The sequence below is a fragment of the Colossoma macropomum genome, unplaced genomic scaffold (assembly GCF_904425465.1).
Source record: "Colossoma macropomum unplaced genomic scaffold, Colossoma_macropomum, whole genome shotgun sequence".
Taxonomy (NCBI): domain Eukaryota; kingdom Metazoa; phylum Chordata; class Actinopteri; order Characiformes; family Serrasalmidae; genus Colossoma; species Colossoma macropomum.
This window is the reverse complement of record NW_023496043.1, coordinates 594,692-621,128: the sequence shown is the minus strand read 5'-3', so window position 1 is coordinate 621,128 and position 26,437 is coordinate 594,692. Positions and strand designations below refer to the sequence as shown.

Below are 26,437 nucleotides of genomic sequence, written 5' to 3'. Positions count from 1 at the left end.
AAGACCGTACCACTCAAACTTTTCAAAGAAAAGACAGAGCTGATGGATCCCTCAATGACAGCATTAAAGTTAGAGGAGACTGAGAATGTACTATGGCTGCAAAGTGGAGATAATCAGAGGGACAACAATTTACATGTACCCTCTGAGAGAGAGAGAGAGAGAGAGAGAGAGACAGAGAGAGAGAGAGACAGAGAGAGAGAGGCCAAACAAAGTTCACACGAAAACCACATCCACTAAAGAAGCTGCACCAAACCCTCAAAGAACACAAACATCTCCAAGCCTCAAGCCGAGGAATAATATTAGCTTTCTCTCAATTTCTCTTATTTTTTTTCCCTTTTATCCCACTCCTCACATTCCATCCATCTCAGTCTCCTCGGAAGTTATCCTCATGTTCCTTGTTGTTTTGTGTCGTAAGTACTGAAACTGAAGTGTTAGCGGTGTGTTTTTGGCTCTTCGGGGAGTCTGCAGGAACCTGCTGATTTAGCAGAGCGCTCTCATCTTCATAAATCATAAACTAGCTGGCCAGAACAGCAGAATGTGGACACACGGGCTCGGTGAAAAATACATGAAGCCTTCAAACGAAGGGCTGTGGGCTTCTATTATTTGTACCTGACAATCCAACTGAGTGAAAATAATGAGAAACAGTGGCAGAAAAGGTTCACATTTAATGAAAATCTATGCTCACTGGACATTTTATTAGGTCTACTTATCAATATGCAGCTGTCTGGAAAAGTTTGGACACCCCCAGTCAAATAACATGTTTTGTTGATTTTTAAAGTGAAAATTTAACACATTCTCTACAGAAAACACACCTAAATATGGCCTTAATTTTAGTGCAGAATTTCTATTTAAAATACAAAACATACAATATAAAATGTGACAAAGCTTAGCATAACAATTACTTATTTTAATCATTCACAGCCCCTAATTACCATACATTCTTCTCTCTCTCTCTAAAAAGCTACTTTCATTCTTGAAAGAATTCATTATATGTAGATTTACAGTTTAATGTAAAAATACCTCTGAAGAATTGACGAAAGTATTCCACAAAATTAGGATGGCAGCATATAAACACTGACTGAATTCAGCAACTGCCAAGTGTCTTCTTTTATATGCAAAATAAGGTCTTAAATTGTATGCAAAAGTCTGGGCGCCCCTGGACAAATGATGTTTTGTTGATTCTCAGAAGTGAAAACACACCACCGTTCAAAAGTCTGCAATCACGTCATAATAATTGTTATGCAAAAAAAGCGTATACAGTGTAGATAAAATGATACAAACTACATATCTAAACATAAACCGGTGGTTTATTCACAATGTATTTTGGGAACAATGAGAAGTTATGACAAGGTAAAAAATAGTAAATATTACTACATATGAAAAGTAAGTATCTATTTCTAGTAATTACTTGTCATAAAAGTACTATAAATGGCAATTTGATCAATAAGATTTGGTCACCGTGTTTTGAAAATGAGGAATTCTGGAAATTGTATTATAAATTCATTCTTGATGTTGTATAGCTTTCTCAACTATTACTGGAATCATCTGCAGCTTCGATCAACGTTGAAAAGTTCTTCATTTGTAAGCTTTTATACAAATAATCTGACACCTACAGAATAATAGTATCATAACAGAAACAGGCTATACATGTATCTGCAAGAAAATTAGTTTATTATTGGCATTATTTAAACTGGTGATTCCAAACTTGTGAAGACTAGTGTAAGTTAACACAGCCTTTACAGAGAACACTCTTCTGCACACTGTAATGCCCAAATACTGTCTATTTGCTGAATTTAATGTACATAAAATTTGGCCAGTGTATTTTAAACTTTTCCAATATATTAAACTTGGCAGATAAATAGAAATTGTGCACTGAAACTTGCAGAAAAATGTCATATTTGAATGCATATGTCTGTAGAGGAGGTGTAACTTATTTTCACTTAGAAAAAAGCAACAACACATGATTTGATAAGAGGTGTTCAAACCTTTGCATGTAACTCTAAGTGTGTTTTGAGATACATGTTTCCTGTTCTTTAATAAACACATGGAAATGTACGTGAAACGTGTGTCAGTACTAATCAATGTTAGGACACAGATGCAGCAGACAGAATAGACTGAGAAACACTGGAGCGGTCTATCAGACCTACTAGTACAGAATCATAAATAACCATTATTTTCTCTGCCGTGATCTCAGTGACTTCTGGGAGAGAAAACACAGTGCTGCTGGTCATTCATTAGTCAAGTCAGTGACCCTGTTCCCCCTCAGGTACTTTAGGGCCTGTGGGGACTCATGCATTCCCGTCTAACAAAGACCCTGCAATACAAGCCAGTCGCTCACATCACTTAGTGCCAAATCGGTTCCAGTTATATGTTATTTACGAGCTGGTTGGTCTAGTAATGGTCAGAGGTAGTACATTGTGGACATTCCTGTATGTGCGTATGTGGTTTGATGAATAAATGGCTTAAACCGCACGCACATGAGCGACGACCAACCGAGAGCTCGTAACATGCACATTTTGAGTCACTGTTAACCCTCAGAAGCAGTTATAGTCATTGCTGACAAAAGCATGTTGTAAATTTATATTAGGCCCAATTATGACTTCATATGGTGATATTTTGACTTTGTGGAGTTTTCATGTGTCTTTAAAAATGTTCACATTTTTAAGATTTAATTAGGAGGCAGCACAGTGCAATTTAAGAGATTTTAAACAATCTATAAACAATCAATTGTGTACCTTAAATAAGTAATAATAATAATAATAACATAACAATAATTACATATTTGTACCTTTTCATAACCTGATGTTTTAAAACAGAACAATAAAGTGAAAAAGCCTGAAGACGAGATGGGGTGTGTGGAGTCAGTACAACTTATCATATATATCATTTCAAAGGATTATGGGACAGTTATGTTCCCCTGACTATAGGTACTGAGATGTACCCTTGAGGGTACCACCCCAGTGACAAGAGGGGAACTGCCCCATTGATGGTTTTGTACCTTTTTCTCAGAGAGTGTATTTTTGTTTTTATCAACCTTTTCAACACCTACAGTCATTGCTCCATATGAACTATTTCGGTGCTCATACATTTACAGTCATTTGAAAGTTTGAACCGCTTATCCTTCTGGGTCGTGGAGCTGGAGCCTATCCCAGTGGTCACTGTGCGGGAGCCAGGAAACACCCTTGACAGGTCACCAGTCCATCACAGGGCAGACACATATACATATACATTCACACCTAGGGGCGATTTAGTGTGTCCAGTTGGCCTGACCGCATGTCTTCGGACTGTGGGAGGAAACTGGAGGACCCAGAGGAAAAAACACACAGACACGGGGAGAACAAACTCCACACAGAAGACCCTGGTCACCCGCCTGGGGAACTGAACCCCCGGCCCTTCTTGGTGTGAGGCGCATAGCTGTATATTTATACATTAAATGCCATTTCGTTTTGTTTTCCTGTGAAATCGCTGTTGGGAATGAGCTTCACACAGGAGAAATGTCACAACTACACAATGATTAATGTGCTATTTTCTGCCATTATTAGAGAAAACAGTGTTTTGTATTGTATTAAATGGGTTTTTTATTACAATTTCTTTATGATACCATCCTGTGTTTTTGAATGAAATTTTTCATGTGTGTATTATATCTACATTTTATTATGTATCAGCATCAGCATCGATGGACGCTTTACTTGAACAGTATCTGATATCAGCCAACAGTTCCCACGTAGATGCATCCCTGCTAACAATCACAGACAATTATAGTCACATATGATTTAGTGTCACGTCCTCTCGAGTGCACTCTGCAAAAAGAGTGTGGTAAACTGATACTTTTGTTTTCAGGTTATAACAAGGTCTGCTCCATCAAACTCGTGAAACACACACACACACACACACACACACACACACACACACACTCTCTCTCTCTCTTGTTAATGACATTCATTATTTTGACCATTTCCCATTCAAAACAACGAGACCAGGGACAAGTGCTAGCAAAATCCCTGCAGACACACACACACACACACACACACATGCACACACACACACACACACACACTCACACACCACAGCAATACATTTCAGCTCTAATGAGCTCCACTCTGGACACACGGTGGGAAAGGGAATGAAATCCAGAGGAGGCCAAGGCTCTAGCCCGGTTGCCAGATTGTGGAAAATGACTCCAAAAGAGAATGAGGTTAAGACTGCATAGTTTCAGGCCAAAGCCTTCACAGTTTGGTTATAGTTATTGATTATATTAGTGGAAGTTATTATGTGATTATTTTAACAGTCAATGAGTCAACAATAAATCACGGTGCAATGTAGAAAAAATGGTCCTTTCAGATTTCTTTTTTACGGTGGTGGTGATAGAAACCAGGGATCATGATGTCTAAAACACATATATAACCATTTTATTTACTACAATCAGTGAACCCACATGCATTCTGAGTTTTTATATTTAATGTTAAAAATGTTAAAATAGTTAATAATGGAAAATAGTTAATAGTAAATCTGAAAAAAATGAAATCATTTTCTTTGGGAACTATTTTGCCTCACACTGCTGTGCATGTGCCCCTCTGCCTAGAGAGACTTCGAAAAAAATATGTTTTGGGTCCAGAACTGCTCTCAAATCTACTGAAAAACAATGTTTCAGACATCAGGCAGAATAACCATAACCATTTCATGTAAAAACGTTCTGTAAGGGAACTTTGAGAGACGTCTTTGAGAAAACTCCTCAAACATCTGGGTCCTATCACCACCACTGTGAACAATTCTGTAAGTACTTGTCTTTCTATAATGAATCACTGCACATCAAACCACCCTGAATGATGCTGTTTACATTTCATTATGCAGAAATTTCAGAAAATCCCAAAAATAAATCATAGAATATAAAATGTGCCGTAACTTTTGCACATTTTAGTTTTTTCCCCCCTAACATGTTAAATTCAGCAGATAAACAGTAGTCGTGTATTACACTGTAATTTTAGGTGTTTTAAGTTGGGGGTGCTGAACTTTTAGGCAGCATATACGCTGTATAAACAATAACGTCACGCAAAATTATCTGAATTTTATCATTAATTTTTTTTTTATATTTCATACCAACCTGAATGAGTCATAACATGCTTTAACACAGCGAAAGGATACAATAAATACATATATAATATGACATATCAAACTACTGACACACATCCTGTGTCTGTACTCTCACTCTGGACAAACTTTATGCAAATGAACTGAGCAGCAACCAATCAGATTGTTAATATATGGCACAGTTATCAATTGTGTCATGCCCACAAACACATTTGAAAGCACACTGAGCGGGAGATAAAACGGCTGATAAAAGCTTCATTATTACGTTAGATAATTTTTCAAATTAAAACAATACTAGGCTGTTTTGGGGCTCAGAACTGTCCTATAACTCTGCACACACCCCTCCCTCTTTGATCCTCTACCTGCGTGTGTTTTACTGGTGCGCCCACAAAGCGCTCAGCAGTTGGCAAGGGAAGCGATTTGGCTTGCAGTAATGAAAATACAGTGTTAACTTAAACAACACAGCTACTGCAGAAATTGAAAATATACAAATAAAATAGAAAAGTATAAACTCCATTCTAAAACAAGCACACATTGATGTTTACTACACTCAAATGATTATAAGATCCAGATTTCTCTATTATTATTGTTTTTTTAGCAGTTGCAGTCCTGAAATCTGGGAGTGCTGCAGCCCCCTCAGTGCCCCCATGACTGTAACAACAATGCTACAGATTTATATGAATTATTTCTTTGTTATTCATTCATATCTCAAAAAATAAGCAGAAAAATTATGTCAAGTGTGTTTTCTAAACTTACAATGGTGTTTGTAAGCAGAAGAAGAGACCATAACTTTGATGAAAAGTTATGATTGTGTGTGCAATCATAACATCCTTTATATTTTTGCTATATTTTTATGTGATGCATGCAAAAGAAATAGTCCAAATGACTTTTTGCTGTAGTTACTTTTAGCTATAATATATTGCATTCATTGTAAATGTGATGTATTTTTAAATGCTTATTTTCACAACAGGATGCCACACAAAACAGCAAGAATTAAAAATGCAAGATGTGAGTTTAAGGCACCACAACGCATAGCTGGAGATGATGACAGTGCCGGGTTGTCAGATTGGAGCAGAGTTTCGGTGCAGTGTAAGGGGGAGTGAAGTAAGCAGCTTAGCCTAGTGCCAGGCTGAGGATTAGACTGTGATGACAATATGAACCAAACTCAGAGAGGGCATGAGGTGAAACATGGCCACCACCAGACTCAAACACATTCACTCAGGCAGTGAAAATATGTTAATTTACATGATTTAAATGTGTTCGTTTGGGTGCACATGAATAAAATGTGTTGACACAGCCTCAACAAGCCTGAATCTGACTCAGTCAGCGTGTCTGTAAGTCCAGTATACAGTTCATAACTGTCGCCTATCAAACTTTTGCCTGAGTGGAAAAACTTCAGAAGGAACTCTAATGACCTCCAAGCACCTCAGGGTTATTTTCTTTTGTAACTACTGCATTTACTGGAATGGCTACACCTTTATATGCTCTGCATGTACACTGCGGCTGCACAGCATGGACAAGGTGGTAGTGCAATTGGATTGCTACATACTGCAATTGTGATTGACTTTACAATATATTAAAAATGCACTGGTGAATCCATAATGTGATGTGGTTAAAGACTGGCATTACTCTGACCAAGGTAGTTGACTTTTGTAGGTTCAGTGTAAACACTTTGGCGAGGAGAGTCCCCAGTTTGACAAGCCTGGATTAGAGGATGACCAACACAAACTGTGCAACAAGCTATCGTCTCTGACTTCACATCTTCAAGGTGGACTAACAAGGTAGGAGTGTCTAATAGAGTGGACAGTGAGTGGAAACAGTGTTTAAAAAGTCCAAAAGCACTGCTGTGTCTGAGCCACTCATACCAGAGAAACACACACACTAACACGTCACCACCACGTCAGTGTCAAAAAGCATAGATGTGGCCTGTTATGGCACACTAAATATATTATGTATAATTCTTCCGATATTTTAAATTTAATAAATAATCAGTAAATGTGCATTAAAATGTGCAGAAGTGTGTTCTTGTCATGCATTTTGACCAGGGGTGTTCAAACTTTTGCTTATGACTGTATATACACACAAATAACTGTAAATGACAGTGAGTGATGGGTTTGTTTCTCACTCATCAGAAGGGAGTAAGTGCTGATCTGATCTCAGACAGATGGGCTTTTCCAAACTTGTGATACAACAAAGGATTGTTTTAATGAGCTTGATCTGACAGGAGCCGGACTCATGTCCTTCAAGGGTCATTTCAGTGTCTCGGTTGAACTGACACGTGACAGGTTCATGTAATCTCACAAAAAAGGACTGTTTCCTGATCAATATTTAAGTACAGACCTCTAAAGTTGTGGGTCATTTTGTGGTCCAAACTAGTGCTCCTAACTAGCGCTCACTCATTCACTATTCACTACATAGTTTTTTTTGCTATATAGTGAACTAATTGGAGAACAACCACACAGCATCCATTCATCACCAAGCATTTGAACGATGCAACAACATGGCTGACACTATATAGTGCACTGTTTCTCAATAGGGAGTCATTTAGAATAGAGCTGACGTCTGATCTAATCTAGGTCCATCACCAAAAGATCTGCTGCTTTTCAGAGCCTTGATGTCCAGAGATTTAAAGAGAATTGCAGAATATTTTTTGCTCTTATGCAGTGTTGTGTTGTATTAATTTAGGATTATGAAACACTATGGCAACCAGTGTAGCTTCATACTCACCTATGATACAGAAAGGCTTTCGTGCGAAGCGCAGTCGTCCCTGCCATCCTCTGTATCTGCAGCAGCAGCCCGCAGACCAGATGCGGACAATATACTCCAGCCCAAACACTACGATCATCACAAACTCCTAATGGAGGAAAAAATAAACAAATTAGGGTTAGGAGAACACGTAAGTGTGTGCTTGTAATGGAGGTTGCATAGAGTAATAAATCCTCTAGTCAGCGCTGTGGACAGCAGTCAACTATTTGAGGATAATGCCTGAAATAGAGTCGTGGTAAAAACTGCAGTGAACACGCTGGAGGAGAGAACAGAAATCAGTTTTTCTGCTAAACACAAAGCTCATAGCACTTCATTAGTGTGGAAATACTACACAGAATGAAAGCAATTCCATTGCAAGCTGTATCAGACTGAAATACAGACTTGTAAGCCAGATTGGGAAGGTTTTGAGAACTGTGATAGGAAAGGGTCAACTGGAAACATGCAAAACACAGACCATTTAGAGCAACCAGCACAAAAAAAACAAACTTGGAGAGCTGGTTGGCAAATGCATGAGGATGGCTTGTTTACTTGCTACCTACAATTTTAAATACAATCCAGGAATAACATTTTAAAACAGGAAAACACAAATGTTTCCTAGTTTAGCAATGAGGCCAATATCTCACTCTGGAAAGCTCATTGGTGAGTAGATGCTACTAGCATTTAGCTTGATAAACAACCCTTTGTTACCTATTGCACAGTGCACGGCCAAATTCACGTTAATTTCTCAGCGAGAGGAGAGATTCACAGAGCTGTGGTCATTTTAGCATGTAGTTTACATCACACAGTCTGAATACTTCTATGGCCGGAGTGCCTGAAGCTAAAACTTACAGAAATACAACAAAAACTCATCTGCAGTGCACATCTCACACCTCAAACCACAGCACCAGCTGCCGCGGCCCCGATTAGCACGCTAGTAATAACAAAAATGTGGAACACACTTCTTAAAATATGGTAATAGCGACTAGTCGACTAGTAAAAATGAATAGTTGTGCAACATCTAGTTTGTAATACAACTGGACAAACAAATTGTATCACTGTCCTCTAAAAGCAGTCAAAAAACAAATGTTCCCCCAATTTTTCCCTTACCCCAAATGTTGACATGTTTGATGTCTGATGTTTTCTTCTTTTGCACTGGAGCTACAATGCTATTGCAGCTAACAAGTAGTTGAAGCTATTTAGCTAGTGAAAACTACATGCCAGTGGCATAGCTAAAATTTCCTTTTATTAGGGGTCTGGTTACAGGTTTGGGGGGCAGCTAAGAAGCACTCATTTGAACAACTTGATCACACACAGTGCAGCTTTAAGTCACACTTAATTACCAAGATACTATAACAACTGATATTATACCACAGTGAGTATTGGCTGATTAACCACCGGGCAATTCTATACGGCATAGGTATCTAGGGTGAACAGCTGAAGGCCGTGATTGTCTCCTAGTTTTTTCTATAAAAATGCAGTACTGATGTATTGGTTACTTGTCATTACCACAGTCAATTACAATGCTCGCTACCTAGCATAGCAGTTAGCATATTTTTATGCTAGGAACTAGGCCAGCTCAGCAGAAGAAACAGTCATGCAAGCTAATGCTGCGACATTATGTTGGCACTAAAAAGCACTGCTCTATGCCTTACTGCAGAGCTGGTGAAACGGTAATGTTATTTTACTAATAGAGGCATGCAGGCACGTAAACGTTGCTGTGGTGTTAGCCTGAACAGGCGCCTTAAATTTTGCAACATTTACAACAAAGGACATATTTTTCACATTTGTCTTTTTGCAATCAGATAACTTGGGTTTGAGGCAATTTGCAGCAATGCCATAGCTACTAGGGGGGGTCTGGGGGGGCATGGGCCTTCTCACTTGGATGCTAGGCTCCCCAGTCATTATGTCATTGTTTCAAACTGTGTTGAGTTGTTAAGTAATCTCAAATCACTTGCTAATGTGGTTTCTGACACTGTCTAACATACTGTTATCTACACACATGAATAAAACTACCTCGCATAGCTAAAAACAGTAGGTGCCAGTGTGAAGCGCTTATGCATTTTTCACAATAACAGTATGTCATACAGTGCCAGAAACTATTTAAAGGCAATTTGATTTGATTTTTGGCTGAACTATCACTTTAAGTAATTGAACAGTTGAGACTGATAGTTGTATAACACAGAAACAAACAATAAAACCTCTTGCATGAAAAAGTTTAAATGCAAATCATGATGACATGAAACGGAAGTGTTTATGAATGTAATGTGTTGGTGCAAATAATCTCTAATGCTTTTATGATATGAAGTCTCCTGGTCTGTCAGGCATATTTTCAGACATAACTGTACAGTAATCTGATTTCAGGGCCAACAGTAAGCCATGATTACTAAAGCTACAGAGACACTTGGAAGAATAAAAATCCACTTATGACAACAGGATTCGTTGACTCATAATCCTGATCCTGCAGGTTGGTTTTTATTGATACGGTTATAAATGGTATGTTGCCCCTTAGAGGCATGTTATAATTTTATCTGGTGTATTTCTCATTTGTAGCTCATTGAAACAAGCACACACATTCTGTTGAGTGCAGAGTGTAAAATGTTCATTCTTACTGCATTAGTGTCTGTAAGTAGAAGGGGAGATACTTTATGATGTCTTGAATTTTTGATATGATGTATGGTGTTGTTTGTTGTGTGAACTGTCTTGTTTGTATAAATATGTTTTTTTCCCTTTCTGGACATTGATACAAACTGGAAAAAGCAGTGCAGACACATCTAACACATTTGTACATAATATAAACAAAATACAAATGAAATGAATAACTAACCATGTAATTAAATGTCAATACATAAATACTAGGGGTGGGAATCGCTACGGGTTCCACATTACAATGTTATCACAATACTTGAGCCACAATTCAGCTCTACTGTGATATTTGTGATATGTTTGTGATATGCTAAGTATGGCGATATGGCGTATTGCAGTATAGTAAAATTTGCAAACTATTCCTCTAAAAGAAAAGAAAAATCTAATAAAGCTTATACTTCAATATCTTTGTTGAAGCAAAACAAAATTGTGAATTAGACATTCAAAATACCTTTATCCTTACAGTAACATATATAGAAGGTGCTTTTATTTGTAAAATAGTGTAAAAATAGTGTGAAATATTTGTGAAAATGAAACAGGCTTTGCATGTTTAACAAATGCTTTTACCCAAAACAGTTTTCAATGAGAATATAATGTTAGGAGTCTTGACCTTTACTCGTGTATTATAGTGTTGCTGTATTGCTGCCTGGGCAGGGGATCGAACCCCATCCTCTAATCCGCTATCTGGCAGTTTCTATAATAACACTACTGACAGAAACAACACCTTTTAATGGCTTAAGACAGAACAGCATGCAAGAATAACAATGGACTTAGAAAAATGGTCATAAGTCCTTTTTTATGTCCATTTTCAAGCTGATTAGTTCCTGTGTCTTTAAGACTAATATATATGTAAACTGGCATGGTTCTGATTGGCTGGCCTGTATTGTGACTCATTCAAACAGCAGTCAAAGCTGAAACACGTCTTATAACTTCAGTATAAATGGACGGGGGTAAACTGCTGTAGATTGAATAGGTGAATATATGCAAATGTGTTGGTGTTCATGTTATCACAAAAGCAATGAATTCCAAATTCTCATTTTGCAGCTTGGTGCAAAATGTTGACCATATAGACTAAGGAGCAAACAGTATATTATGAAACTTTAACAATGTTTTTATACTACATCAAATTCTTTCATTTCAAAAAAGGGAAGAAAAGTCAGTTTTCCACGATTTGGGTTCTTTAACATGCAGTACAGTGCAAGAATCAAAGAACACCCCTCATTTACATTATTTCCAGTCATAACAGCCTTACATGATATTCATTTATCAGCATCAGGAAACAAGCAGGAGACTTGCTTTCAGCTTTTGAAAGAAATCTACAGGGATATTTTTCCACACCTCCAAAGGTTTACATTTTCTGCTTCTCATAATCAAATTAGTCTCAAGCACATTCAGTGATGTTGAGTTCTGGACTCTGGGGTGGTCAGTCCAGTTTTGGCGACGGTTGCATGGTTGTTAGGGGTCCTATTTTCTCTGTATCTTTTAACCATTTTTTGAGCTCCATTGTTGGAAACTCTTCCTTTTTCAATTATTTTCTTTTTACTTTCCTTTTCATTATGCAAGTGGATTATCTAATATCTAATCTCCCCAGAAATATCTCCTGAAAAATGAATCTTAAATAAAATAAAAGAATGGTGGTCTCTGCACAGCACTGTATGTTAAGACTACTGGCATTTAAATAAAAACATATTTAAATCTGGGTCTGCATTATTAATACTGTTTAAGCCCACAATATTGTGATTTTATACTGCAAGGATTTTCCTCTACCCCTAGTAATAACACCATAGATATCATCGTAGAGCAAAAAGAAAGTAATAACTATACTTTCAAAGATTAATGTTGTGTGTCGTTTAATTTTCAGTTCGTGAGCAGACAATAACACAGTCTTCATCAAGAATCAATTAAGCTGTGCTAACAACAAAAACAATGATAGCGCTGTCACATAACAGTCAAGTTCATGACTCTAATTTTCCAGTGCCAAGCCAGTCATGTTGTGCATCAACTGCGTCAGTAATCAAATCAAGCGTGTGAGTATGACGACCGCGGCCAGAACATTATACAGCAGACCGCCAGGAATAAACAACCTGAGTAACTGAGTAGCCCTCAAAGAGAAAGACCCTTTGATCTTTGCTTTTAGCAGCACCAGCTACCAGCTTTCATCATCTCTTTAATCAAATAATCGCTGAGATGACGTTACTATATCCTATCATGGCTGACCACGTGTTTCACGTCTCGTTAAAAAACAAAGACCACTCAGACTTGGTTTGATCAGCTGTGATTTGACTGGACAAGGCTTTAAAGCGAAGAGATCAACAACAAAAAAAATCAAATTTACACAATTTCCACTTAAGTGTGGCCAATCAGCCCAGACATGTCTGGTGTCTGAAGTTTGCTTCTTTAGTTTTGCACTGGAGCTAAGAGGCTAATGTAGCTAACAAGTAAAGGAAGTTTAACCTGCTGAAAAAAACGGTACAAACCAGCACTCCATGCTGGTCTACACTGGTCTTTGCTGGTCTAGTGCTGGTTTAGTTAGTCAACCAATATGGTCATGCTGGATGATCAGCTTACCAGCATCCAAAACACAACATACTGGTTTTGCTGATGATTAGCAATGCTGGTCTATGCTGGAATGTTTTTTTAGCATCATGCATGTTTAAATCATCACACACTTGCTGTAAACTGGGTTGAGTTAATGTCAAATAGACTAAAAAAAATACTGGCAAAACTCAGAATAGTGGCTAAAATAGCTGCCCCTGCTGTTTTTAGCTATGCTGTACTACTATGCTACTTGTGTCCATAGCTATGCTACTTGTGTCTATTTCTATAGTAACAGTATCAGAAACCACATAAGTAAGTCCATTAGTCATCACTGAACAACTCAACATGGTTTGAAGCAAGTGTGTGACGATTTGTACACTTACCACAATGCTAATTTCTGCTAATTTCCATTACTTGTTGGCTAAATTAGCCTCATAGCTTTAGTGCAAAACTAAAGAAGCAAATCTCAGATATGAAACATGTCTCAACTACATCTGGGGTGAGGTGGACATTGTGTAAACCTGATACTTTGCGGAACTCGGAAGCATTAGTAAGTAATGCTTTAATTCAACCCTGTGATATGGTGTTGTTTAGTCTGTTAGTTAGCTGACTGGCCTAATTCTAGTTAAGAAAATAAGAAAACTAGTTTAGACAAAACTTCTTACTATATAGGATAATCCTTTATTAGTCCCACAACGGGAAAATTCTCAATCATGTCTGTCCTGTTCAATCAGGTTCATGTTCAGTCATGTAGTGTCCCATATCACTACACTCAGTGGTTCATGTGAGCAGCATCAGAGTCAAAGATTACGCCATTAACAGCAGTTTACGTGGCGCAGTGATAGAGAGTTCGGCTGCTGTGAGGAGGTCAAAGTTGTGCTTATATTGAGTATTTTACAATGGCTTAGCCACAGATCTTAGGATCGGAACTATCTGTTTTATAATGATCTATCTTGTAACCTAAAATGGCCCAGCCTCCTGCTGGAATTGCGGCACAATTTTAAGCCATGCAGTAATTTAATCAGCTATATTATGGATGTCAAGAGGCAAAAACATCAGCACGGGTGATGTGGAATCATATCAGTCTGATATGAGACTTGGACATATCAGATATTAAAGTGATAAATAACAGCACCGCCGTTCCTGTGGCAAAACCACTCCATGCCACTGCCTGGTACCCTGGAGGATCTGGAGAGATTCTGTATGGAGGAATGGTCTCAGATTGCCTGCTCTGGAATCTCATGAAGCATTATAGGAGAGGACTCACTGCTGTTATGCTGGAAAAGGGAGGCTGCACAACGTACTAAACGCAGGGGTGCCAATAATTTTTAAATGTGGTTTAAATAAAAAAAATATTTTTGTTTTCTTTGACTACCTTAACTAATTAATTACAATTAACTTAGATTTTTGTCTCATATTGTTTAGTGTGAGATGCTAATTAACCACAATGACATTTTTTATGTCCTTTTTTTACAAATCTTTATCAGTAACACTTTATTTGAAGGCCACCTGCATAAGGACTTTAAAACACATGAATAAATATTGATTTGTGTATTTATAAAGCAATAGTTCAGTATTAATGAACAGCTTTATGCCATTAATCACAAGATGACATAGAATGTTTTATGAAGTAAATGTAGTAAGCCTGGCATATTAAGGTGATGACATAAGGGTGAAAGACTTTTATTTCTTTGTATAAGCTCCATCATTTGAGAAGGACATAGTTATAACAGTGTTATAAATGAAACAAACTATCCCTCACTTCAGTTTAAGGTCTCTTGTGTCAGTCCAGTGTTCACAGTGTTTCCTCTTTAAAATCTGGTTTTTATTTAAACTAAACGATATCATATATTTTGGCGGTATTTTAAAAATGATAGAGGCAATTTTGTTTGTCATCCAGGCTTACCAGTATGAAGAGGGCGCGGGATGCCATTTCTGTGTGGTCTGGAATGGTGGAGAAGACGGAGAGCACCAAGCAGCCAAACACCAGCACAAACCTGTGCAAAACATACAAAAAAACAAGGTTTCAGTCAGGTTATGGCCTGCACTTAAATAAGGACAGCATTTCTGTTCTAAAAATATTGCAAATAAGACAGATGACCAATTAACATAACAAAGAGCAGCCAGAGAGAAATATAATTAGCCTCAGTTACGTTTGAATAATGGCCGCATTTATGTCTGGAAGTAAAAAACACAAATCAATCAGTGAGGCAAGAGATCAAAACAAACCAGTTTCCTTCAGGACACAAAGTCAGATAATGACTGTATTTGGGCCTCTGCCTTTGAGTCCAGTTGTCCTTTAAGTGACTTTAAGAGAATGAATTTTTTCCCTGCGCCTTGAATTCCTGACATGATTAACATCACGCAGAACTCTCTTAACAAACTCTGGACCACAAATTGCTTTCTGGATCAGAAATAGAACTCCATCCAAATGTTTCAACCTCTGAGCACCGCAAACTTCATTTTCCACTATATTAATATGAATTACGGTGTGGAAGAAACCGCTGTTCGAGGTTATATGAGGTTATAGATTTGAATTACTGACCCCTGCATGACGGCCAGAAGTGGGACATCTGTGAGTGATCAAGCTCTACTTTAGACCAGCTATGAAAAAGGTGACGCACTGAATTGACTTGATTTAGATGTGTATGTCATTTCCACACACACACACACACACACACACACAATGTGACATTCTGAATACATATTTGAATAAAGTCAATTCAATGCACTACTTTTTTTGCATTATATCAACATAAGGCTAACACAATGCGCTGCTATCATAATAAAAGTCCTGTATAACTATACTGTTTAAGTAAGATAACCTGAGAAGTAAGATAACACTCACTAAATGTTGTAAATTTGAATTGTTATTATTATTGTTGTTGTTGTTGTTATATCCATCGTATTCTTACACCCCATGATGCTCTGAGTGATTTATAGACAGAACTTCCAGTGAAGTGTAAACAGACAAGACATTAAATTTGTGAATCAATAAAAATCTAAATAATATTTATTGCTGAGATGCCTGATTGCTTGTGTGCTGTTGTTTGTAATCGACCTGTCAACAGAAACCTGAACGTGCTGCAGAGAAATACTTTAGTCAGAGGGTCCCATTCATAGACAAAGCCTGCATGTTGTCCCAGACCCCTCTGAGCCTCAGAGACATTTAATGGGACAAAACAGTAACTTAAAAAGTAAGAACACTTTTCAAGTTTAACTAAATAGTTTTGCTATAATCTCAAAATACAGTCATCACATAAGAAATAAGGTGGGTACAGTGTTGTGCTGCTGCTCAGTGGTAATAGTGAGCTGGAGGTTAGGGAACTCCAGTGAGCTGGAGGTTAGGGAACTCCAGTGAGCTGGAGGTTAGGGAACTCCAGTGGGCTGGAGGTTAGGGAACCAGCATTGTGACCAGAAAGGTGGCAGTTCGATCCACTTGGCTGACAGTACGTGACTGTCAGTGCCCCTAAGCAAGGCACCCAACCCCCAACTGCTCCCCGGGCGCCATGGATAGGGCTGCCCACCACTCCGGGCAAGTGTACTCACTGCCCTCTAGTGTGTGTGTTCACTAGTGTGCATGTATGTGGGTGTTTCACTGCATGGATGGGTTAAAAGCAGAGGTCTAATTCCTCTGTGTGCAAAACACAGTTGGCTAAAGGTTCTGATTTCTTTTCTATTCTATGTGATCTTGATACATTAAAATAAACCAATAAGCCACACAAGGCCATCTATTAAACAGGTTTGCTGCAGTTACAAAATCCTCTGACTATTGTTATTTGAGCTGATCACAATTTGTTACACTGGTGAATAAAAGTAACTGTACAAATTCTAAAAATAGCAATCCACACATATAAATATTTCCTGTGTATCCTGTGTGCTACAGCCTATCAAAGACACATGCGTGACAAATGCCATGCAGCTGGTGGTGGTCCAGTAAAACCAGAGATGCCTACTCTTGTTATAATATATTCCAGCTTCCCTTACATCTTTAAATTCAGTATTACAATCCACCTCCACATGCTGTTACTATGCTGCATGTTTCATAACTATGCCTGACCCTCAACCCCCAACTGACCAACTGTCTTTTCAATTACACTAAAGCTCAGGACTGTATGGAGAGTAAAGTATCTCATCTCTGTTGAACCCTTATGCGAAAGGCCTTATGACTTTGTCCATAATTCATCACCTTCACTGTATAGCTGAAAGTAGGCCTCTCTGTCTGTTTCCTCAGGGTCATGTGAAAGCCTTTATAGGTTACCACTGAGATCAGCAGGTTTAACCTGAGAGGATTCCATTGAGAGTTTGACCTTTGACCTTAATCAGCAGTTACAATGGGATACTCATAAGCTCCGGAATTTATATAAGCATTTGACAGATTAATGCAATCCAAACCCAACCACTTAACCTTTAGGCTAATGCAGTAAGCCTCAGTCACTTAATGAGATTAAACACTGGTAAAAGGTCTCCTAGGAGCGCATGAGCACAATAGGCCAAACTATGAAATATGACATGTCATGAGACGCAGACTGAGGGTGCAGCCCTCCTGACCAACCACTGCCTTCAGTGTAGTACATTTCTAACCATTTTACACCTACCAGCACATAGTTAATGGAGGATGTGTTCAGCTTACCTACAGATGAATTCCAATTTTTCAAAATGTGTGCATAATTCAAAGGTTGATCTGTAAAGTCATTCAGAATGGTTTGATGGTGTGAAATGGTTCATTTTAGAGAAAAAAAATAATGCTTATTTCTTTACAGTGGTGGTGATAGGAACCAAGGGTCTAGACGTCTATATCGCAAATATAGCTGTTTTATTTACCATCAAAAACCACCAATGAACTACATGTGACTTCTGAGGTTTTATACATAATGTTGATGATGGTAAAATAGTGCTACATCTGAAAAAATATGCTTTCTTTGTGGACTATTTTGCCCTACAACATCCTTATCTCTGTACCTGTACTGCACTTAAAAATAAATATTTTAGACCAGCATGTTATCATAAAACAATGTTTTCATATCCATTCTGTGTAATAACTTTCTGTGAGAGAGCTATCAGTGGCAATAAACTCTTCAGACGTCTGGTTCCTATCACCACCACTGAGTTTCCCTTTAAGAGAAATAAAAAAGAGAACATCCTGCACTACAAATATGATGACAGAAATAAGGTTATTTAAACATATTATATATTATCATTATTCATATTGAAACCAGACAAACCTTACTGATCCTACAAGGGAAAATTAGCCATTTTGCTGCCTAACTATGCCAGTCTGGGAGCAGTACAGCATCACCAGCTTCCTGGGGCAGGGGGGAGTTCAGAGCCTTGCCCAAGGGCACAACCAGGAATACCCCAGTCACTCCTGGGATTTGAACCCACAATTTTCCAGTTGTTGGCTCACCAGTTTTGTTATGCTGTTTGCTTTAACCTAGGAACACTATTTAGAGTGTCTTTAATTCACATGGAAATTATACTTAAATCATTTTAATGAATTTAATGAGTACTTTAATGAGTCTGTTTTCAGTGCACATGCAACAAATACTACATACCAAAACCATAATTGCATGTTTATAGTATATCATCATCCACGACTGGACAGTTTTAGGTATCTTAGCTTATAATGTGCTGTCTTTCAGTCTTGCCAAATGCAAAGCAGTTTTATGTGCACCAAACACTTGAATACATTAGGTCTAACAGTTGTGGGCCATAGATGATTAGTGCACATTTGGATAGCCTGCTAAGCTGTAGCAGAGTGGCCTTCCACAGCTGTGTATTCTGTGTGCTGTGTCTGCCGTGTGAGAACAGGGAGAGGGGGGCGTTAAACAGCAGGGGTCACTCTGAGGGCTCGTCCACCCCTTGTGAAAGTGGTGGGCGTGCTGGGGTTGCTGACCCTACACTGTGGCCTTGACCTGGACATCATGGCTTAGTGCAAACAGCTCTGTTGAGTGGTAGAGTGAATTCACTCACTAATGGTTAAAGCCATCTTAAAGTGACAGTTTGACCAAGAGCCAAACGTAAACAATTTTTTCCCTTCCTCAAAATGTAGTCGATCAGCCAAGACATGTTTGGTGTCTGATGTTTGCTTCTCTAGTTTTGCACCGGAGCTTCAAGGCTAATGTAGTTAACGGGTCATGAAAGCATTTTAGCCTCCAGTTTAGCATCGTGCAGACTGCATGGCAACACTGTTGCACACTTTGTCAAGTCATCTCACATAGACTTGCTTATGTGGCTTCTGACACTGTATTCCATACTTTTATCTCTAAAATTGGACAAATGTAAGGTTTCAAAATAGCAGCTACTACTGTTTTAGCTATCTACTGATGTACTAATAGTGTACTTCTACTGCAGTAATGTACTGTATTGTTACATATATGCGATTTTAATATAAGGTGACGTATAACAATCGCAATAAATAGTGCAGTACAATATAATCTATATGCTATATTCAATTTAGTACAATCACACTCGATTTACTGAATACTTACTGAATAATTCACAGTAGTTACTGCATAATTTGTAGTACTTATTGAATAAGAATAAAGAAAAATAATGAAATGGATAATTCATAGTAGCTGCTAAATAATTTAAAGTAGTTACTGAATAATTTATAGTAGCTACTGACAAATTCATGGAAGCTACTGAATAATCCATAGTATTTACTGAACAAATTGTAGCAGCTACTGAATAATTGACCGTATTTAGTGAGTCTTAAGATTAATAACTGCATAATAAGCCCCACAATTTAAATGGTTAAAAAGCCCCACAATTCAGAATTATCCATAAAATCCAGAGTCGAATTTGAAAGCTAGCACTGACAGAACAGCCGTCTGAAGGGTGAATGATTTGGAATGGTACTCAGCATGTCCAGACGGAGTGCATGTCTTTTCGCCAACAGACTGAGAGAGAACCTTTACCAGTGTCTTTGTTCTCCTGCCTCTTGTCAGCTCTATTACACGACTATTTCAGTGTAGTGCCTCAGGCAGCAAACACCTTTTTCAGAGGAAAAAAGAAGGTAAGATAGAGACAAAAGCGAGTCCAGGGCACTGAAGCAGCTCCACTCGAATGTCGTTCATCAGCCCCGGTTAATTACTCTATGGCCCACACTTCCTTTACGCCCACCTGCGCCCTGTCCTGGTGGGTGACACTTGGGGGTTGGTGAAGTGACACGACCTTTGATGTTGGAGGAACCTCTTAACCTTTAAAATGTGGCCTACAGAAAACAAATACAAGCACATGCACTCGCACAGTGTGAGCAGACACTGAATAGGGCCGCTTTACATAATCAAATTGATTTGTTTTGATACCGACTGCCAAGGACGAGTGACTAATACATACAGTCTGTCTCGCGCTGTCGCTCTCCCGCTCTAGCTCTCCTCTGCATTGTTTGCAATGTCGCATATGTATGTGATGCTGTGTGGGCATTTGGCTGGCATGGTTTGGGTTCACCTGACTGAGTCACTGCAAAATAATACAAAGTTATTCTGACTGATCATCAGTATCTTATGATGAAAAATTTCTTTGATTGATTTCCAGTCAAAGCAGCCATTAAGTACAAGTTATTTTTCAGTGTCGTCTAGTATGATATCAAATCTACACACACACAATCTAAGCCGCTTATCCTCCTGGTTTGCGGGTGGGTGCTGGAGCCTATCTCAGCAGTCATTGGGCAGAGGGCAGGAAACACCCTGGACAAAGAGGACCCTGGTTGCCCGGATGGGGAATCGAACCCAGGCCCTTCTTGCTGTGAGACAAGATCCTTACAATCTTAAAACCAACCAGTTCCAGCTGTGTCCTCTTAACAAAAGCTGTTCCCAAAGAGTCACTGACATTATGTTCTCCTGCCCAACAGTGTCCAGACACATCTTCAAAGCTGTGAATTTACCTATTTTAATGTGCACCCACTGCTGATAAAGGTGATACAGCTGTGCATATACATCTCATATAATCTCCATAGAAAAGCATTGTTAGAAGAATGGGCTGCTCTGGGGCAGCAGCACATGAGCTTAGGGTCACCATGCCACATGCCAAGCATCAGCTAGAGGGGTATAATGCCCCCTAGTATTGGGCTGTGGTGCAGTGGAACTGTGTCCTCTGGAGTGATGGAGCTCCATCCAATACCTTTGGGATGAGCTGGAGTGATCCAGAGCTAATCATCCAACATCAGTACCTGACCTCATTGATGCTCTTGTGGCTGAATGCAGTTAAATCCTCACAGCAATATTCCAACATCTAGTGTAAAGCCTTCTCAGAACAGTAGAGGCTGTTACTGCAATAAATAAGGGACAAACTCCCTATTAATATCCTTGATTCCACCCGTTATATAATAATGAAAGATAACTCCATTAAGTATATCTATACAGATCAGACACAGGTTACAGAAGAACTGCTGATTTCCCTCTATTAGCCTTGTTTTAAGCTTGAATCTATTAATAGCATAGCTGTGCACCACTCTGTGACAGTAATAGACTGTATATAGGGGGCACCTCCACTGCCTATGTGTCATCAGCTCAAATGCTGTTAAGTATAGAGGCAGACAGAGTAATCAAGTGAGGAGAAATTGCAGCTATTTTCTCTTCATACACTGGAGCCCATCAGGCCCTGTGTGTGGCGTTCCGGCATCAGACAGGGCACGACCGATTCTCTACAGCAGCCACAAGAACAGCTATGTGTGACCTGTCCGTGGTCCTGAACCCAAAATAACCACTCTACAGGAACTAGATCTGCATTTCTGAAAGGAAACAGAGCGTTTACCAGGCAAATATTCACACATTCAAGAATTCAAACATAGGAAAATAAGAATAAGAAAAAAAGACAGAGAAGAAAGGAAGAAAGGGACAGAAAGAAAGGAAGCAAGAAAGGAAGTAAGATAAAGAAAAAAGAAGGACAAAAGGCAGGAAGAAAGGAAGAAAGGGACAGAAAGAAAGGAAGCAAGAAAGGAAGTAAGATAAAGAAAAAAGAAGGACAAAAGGAAGGAAGCAAGGAAGAAAGAAGGAAGGACAGAGGGGATGACGGAAAAAAAGGTGAAAGAAAGGAAGAAAGAAAAGAAGAACAGAAGAAAAGAAGGAAAGGAAGAAAGAAAAGAAGAACAGAAGAAAAGAAAGAAAGGAAGGAAGAAAAAGAATAGAAGAAGAAAAAAGAAAAGGGAAGGAGGAAAAAAAGAAAGAAAAAGAAGGAAGAAAAAGAGAGAAAGAATGGAAAAAAGAAAGGACAGATAACCTCTACAACCTCATCTTCTTTCTTTCTTTCTTTCTTTCTTTCTGTTTCTTTCTTTCTTCTTTTTTCTTCCTTTCTTTTCTCACTTTTGTTTCTTTCTTTCTATCTTTTTCTTTCTGTCTGTCTTTCTTTCTTTCTTTCTTTCTTTTTCTTATTTTTTGAACACACCACTCTTTGATGGTAATAGACTGTGTGCTTTTTTAAACGTACCCTTCACTCCCTATATAGTCCAATTATTAGTAAACTAAACTGTAAAAATAGCCTGTTTTAAAGTCACTGTTTCTGTTATATCACAAAAACAATACATTTACATACATCCTCCTATTCAGCCTACAGCATTTAGCTCCACCCGTTTATGTAAAAGGTTTCATGGTCTGCTTTTTAAATAAGACACAATATAGAGCAGCCAATAAGAACAGAGTTCATTTACATATATCAGTCTCAAAGGCACAGTAACAAAGACAGCTTGTTTAGCTCTAAGGGATAAAGAGAGATCAGTTAATAGGTATTTCAAATGTAATTATGGCTGTTTACATAAACCTATACAAAAAATATAAGATATGGGCCCATAGATCGGTTCATCTCACTGTAATGGTGGCTTATTCTGCTGCATGTGTTAGGCTGTATATTTCAAGCCTAGTCTAATGTAAAAATAACAGCGTCTTGGACACAGCACCAACCTGAGGGTCTTAGGCAGAATTCATCTCATCTTTGTGCTATACTCAACACTTTTGTGTACAGAGAGACGAGAGAGAGAGAGAGAGAGAGAGAGAGAGAGAGAGAGAGAGAGAGAGTAGCATGCCCTGATGCCAGCTATTATTAAAACAAGTGCTACAACTGTTTATAAATCAGTCACTCTTGGTTATTCTTACTGCACAACATGAGGATTAATTTCCAAGCAACCGCTTCAGCAAACAGAACCAGGACCATTACGCCACAACAACCCCATCAAAGAGCGTAATAACACACGCCTCATACTCATTCCCCTTCCGCACCCACAGCAGCTATTTTAAATGTCTAATGAATGAAAGTCAGGTGAGAACAGCTTTCATTATGACAATCCAATTATGCTAACTGGTGTCCTCTAGCTTTACTGCATTCTCAGATACATTAGAATTTTTGTGCACAGACTGGCTGTAAGAAAAGCACACCGTAGATTTTAGACGAACTATTTCTCACACTGTAAAAAAACAAACCTTAAAACATCTTTTTTCTTAACTGAACCAAAACTTTGAAATATGTAAACACACATAAAATTCCTTAAGAAAAACTTGTACTACTGTACCACTAATATACTACTTTTGCAACTGATATAAAATTTAATTTAAAATGTGTGGCTAACTTAATTTTTGAGTACATTTACCTTCAATTAAAAAGAGCAGAACAATAATCGGTGTCTAACATTCCATTAAGTATAAGTTTTTTAATTTTTTAATTATCTTCATAATCTTTAAGATGTAAAGTGGTTTAGCAAGTCAGAATTGTTCACTGAGGTGGTGATAGGAACCAGACATCTGAAATGTTTAATGCCTCTAAAAGCTCCCCCACAGAAGGTTATTACATGTAATGGTAATGAATAATCTTCCTGATGCCTGAGACATTGTTTCACAAAGTCCATTCATGGTGGGGAGGCACATGCAGGGTGTTGTAAATAATAAAAAACAATTCCCAAAGAAAGCTTTTTTGAGCTTTACCACTATTTTACCATCATCAATACGCATATAAAATCTCTGAAGACACGTGTAGTTTCACTGGTGGTTTTGGATAGTTAATAAAATGGCTATATTTTGGTGCCCCTGGCTCCTATCAGCACCACTATAAAGAAATCTGAGTCAGTAAGTTTCTCTGCAATGAACCATTTCACATCAAACCACTTGATTTACATTTCAACAATTCAATTATGCAGAAAGTTTTGAAAAACTGGTGGACTTCCCCTTCAGAATTCAGCCACATTTTGTTTTTAAAGTCAAATACAGCAAATAAGTTTTACAGTGTATTAAATGCACCATTTTCAGGGGCTCCCTAGTAGCATAACAATAAAATATTGTATGCTCTATTACCAGGAGTGCTGCTGGGATTCAAACTGTTGATCTTCTGATGCAGCAGAAGTGATTCGAAACTCTGTAGCCATGAAATTACAGAAAGATCAAATGAAATCACTGAAACGTTAAAAAACGACTTTGCTTTCAGAGCATGAGGAAACTTTTCATTCTTTTTTGGGCAAAAAACAGAAAAACTTATGGCCTTGTGGGTCTAGAGTAGTACACAGTTTAACTGCCCCATCACCAGGAGATCATGAGTTCAGATCCCAAAGACGGCACAGTTCAGAGTTCGAGGGAAGAAGTCCAAGTCTGGGGGAGGGAATTAAATTGGTGGGAAACTCAGTGGAAAGCCAACAAAAAACATAACGCTGCAGTCAGAACAAAACCTCGTATCTATCTCCAAATGTTAACTTTACAGGAGAAGGAAAAAACAAACTTTACTTTTAATGTAACTCAACGAAACCAGACAGTTGTACAAGACATTTGGGCCATTTCTTTTGGTCCATTCATCATGAAATTTACATACAATGTAAAGGGCAACAGGTATTTTCGAATTAGGTCAAAAATCAAAAATGGGGGGGCTCCTGAGTGGCACAACCGTCTAAGCGTTGGCCTTATCATCAGGAGACTGCGAGTTCGATCCCTGGTGATGCTACAGCCATCCGTAGCCGGCAGTTTGAGACGACTAAATTGGGGGGAAAAAAATTTTTTTTTGGACAAAATAAAAAGAAGATGTCAAAAATGGAGACACAAGGTTTTGCTCCGACAGCAGCAAAAAGCAACTTCAGCTTATAAAGAGGCACCAACACTCACTTTTTTGAGTAAAGTTAAACTGTAAGATGCAGGACTAAAATTAAGTGACTCAGGAGGACAAAACTAATACTATTAATTTATTACAGCGCCGCTTAATGGAGCATGCAAAGACATTCTGTGGACAGATTCTAAACTTTCAATTCATCCCACCAATGGTAATTATAAGAAGAGCAGATAATTTATCATGATTTAATTATTGTAGTTATAGTTATTGCAGCCATGCTTTGTGGAAACAACAGTGTTTTGTCGCATTTGCCATAGAAACAAATGGAAAAAGTCAGAAGTGCAGACAAAAACCTACTGATAAAGACTGTTAGTGTAACTAGCTGTGGAACTCATAAAGTAATTATGTAAATATATTTAAATGATGCTGCAAAACAACAACACTAATTCTACAGATGTCTAAGGGTTAAACCCCATCTGGTCTTTGGCAGGTTATGTTTGGTAGGTGGTCTTCATTTTGGCCACCTGTGCTGTAACCAACATGCCCTCTGACTCTGTTGCCATAACAACGGATTTGAAGGTGTGTGATTGGTGCATTGCTCAGTGGCAGCTTCTCGCTGGGTTGTGGCTGTTTACCTGCTGGGAAGAACTTTCAGAGAGCTGGAGTGTAAAACCCAAATGCTTCATCATAAAAGCCCCCATACTTCATAATTACAGTGCATGAACTGCTAACATGTACAACCAGTGCCATCCACTGCAGGCCAAACAAACACACTGAACTCATAGGAGTCGCAGTTGTCAATAACAAAAGCACAGTGTAATTCAATTTTTTCAAACAGGCAGAACCTAAATTTCTACATTTTCAATCTATACCACATTTATGTTTGTATAGAAGAAGAGACAATTAATTATGAGATGTATACCGTCTAGTTCTGCACAAAGAAAAGAACATTTTTCATTTTGTTGCCAGTTTTTGTCATTGTTTGACATCAAAACAAACAAAAAAAATCAGAAGTGTAGACTCAAAACTGTTGATACTGTTGAATATAAATGGAACTCATTATGTTACTATGTACTTAATTTTGTAATAACATTTAAATAGTATAGCAAAAGGACAAGTAATAACATTTAAGCTTTATTTAAAGCAAGAAAAACACCTACTGAATTACTAGTACTTTTAATTTTACATTTATTTATACTTTTATTTCTTTGTTTACCCAAAATTAAGGTGAATATGGGCCAGATGACTAATACAGTAGTGTTCAATCTATGCTGTATTGTCAGATGCATAACACTGGTTGAAATCACTACCGTTCAAAAGTTTGGAATCACTTGCCGCATTAACATTTTTTCAAATATCATATATATTAATAACTTTTATAGATTCAAATGTTACAAATTATTCA

General features: G+C 38.1%; 1 protein-coding gene across 1 annotated transcript in view; it reads right to left on the bottom strand.

The window, feature by feature from the left end:
• kcnq5b (potassium voltage-gated channel, KQT-like subfamily, member 5b) overlaps positions 1-26,437 on the bottom strand; it is a 165,909-nt gene that overhangs the window by 34,977 nt on the left and 104,495 nt on the right. The window contains exons 2-3 of the mRNA XM_036564861.1: positions 14,921-15,011; positions 7,816-7,942 (exon numbers count right to left, since the gene is read on the bottom strand). Coding sequence (XP_036420754.1) covers positions 7,816-7,942; positions 14,921-15,011 — 218 coding nt within the window. The remainder of the gene's footprint in view (positions 1-7,815; positions 7,943-14,920; positions 15,012-26,437) is intronic.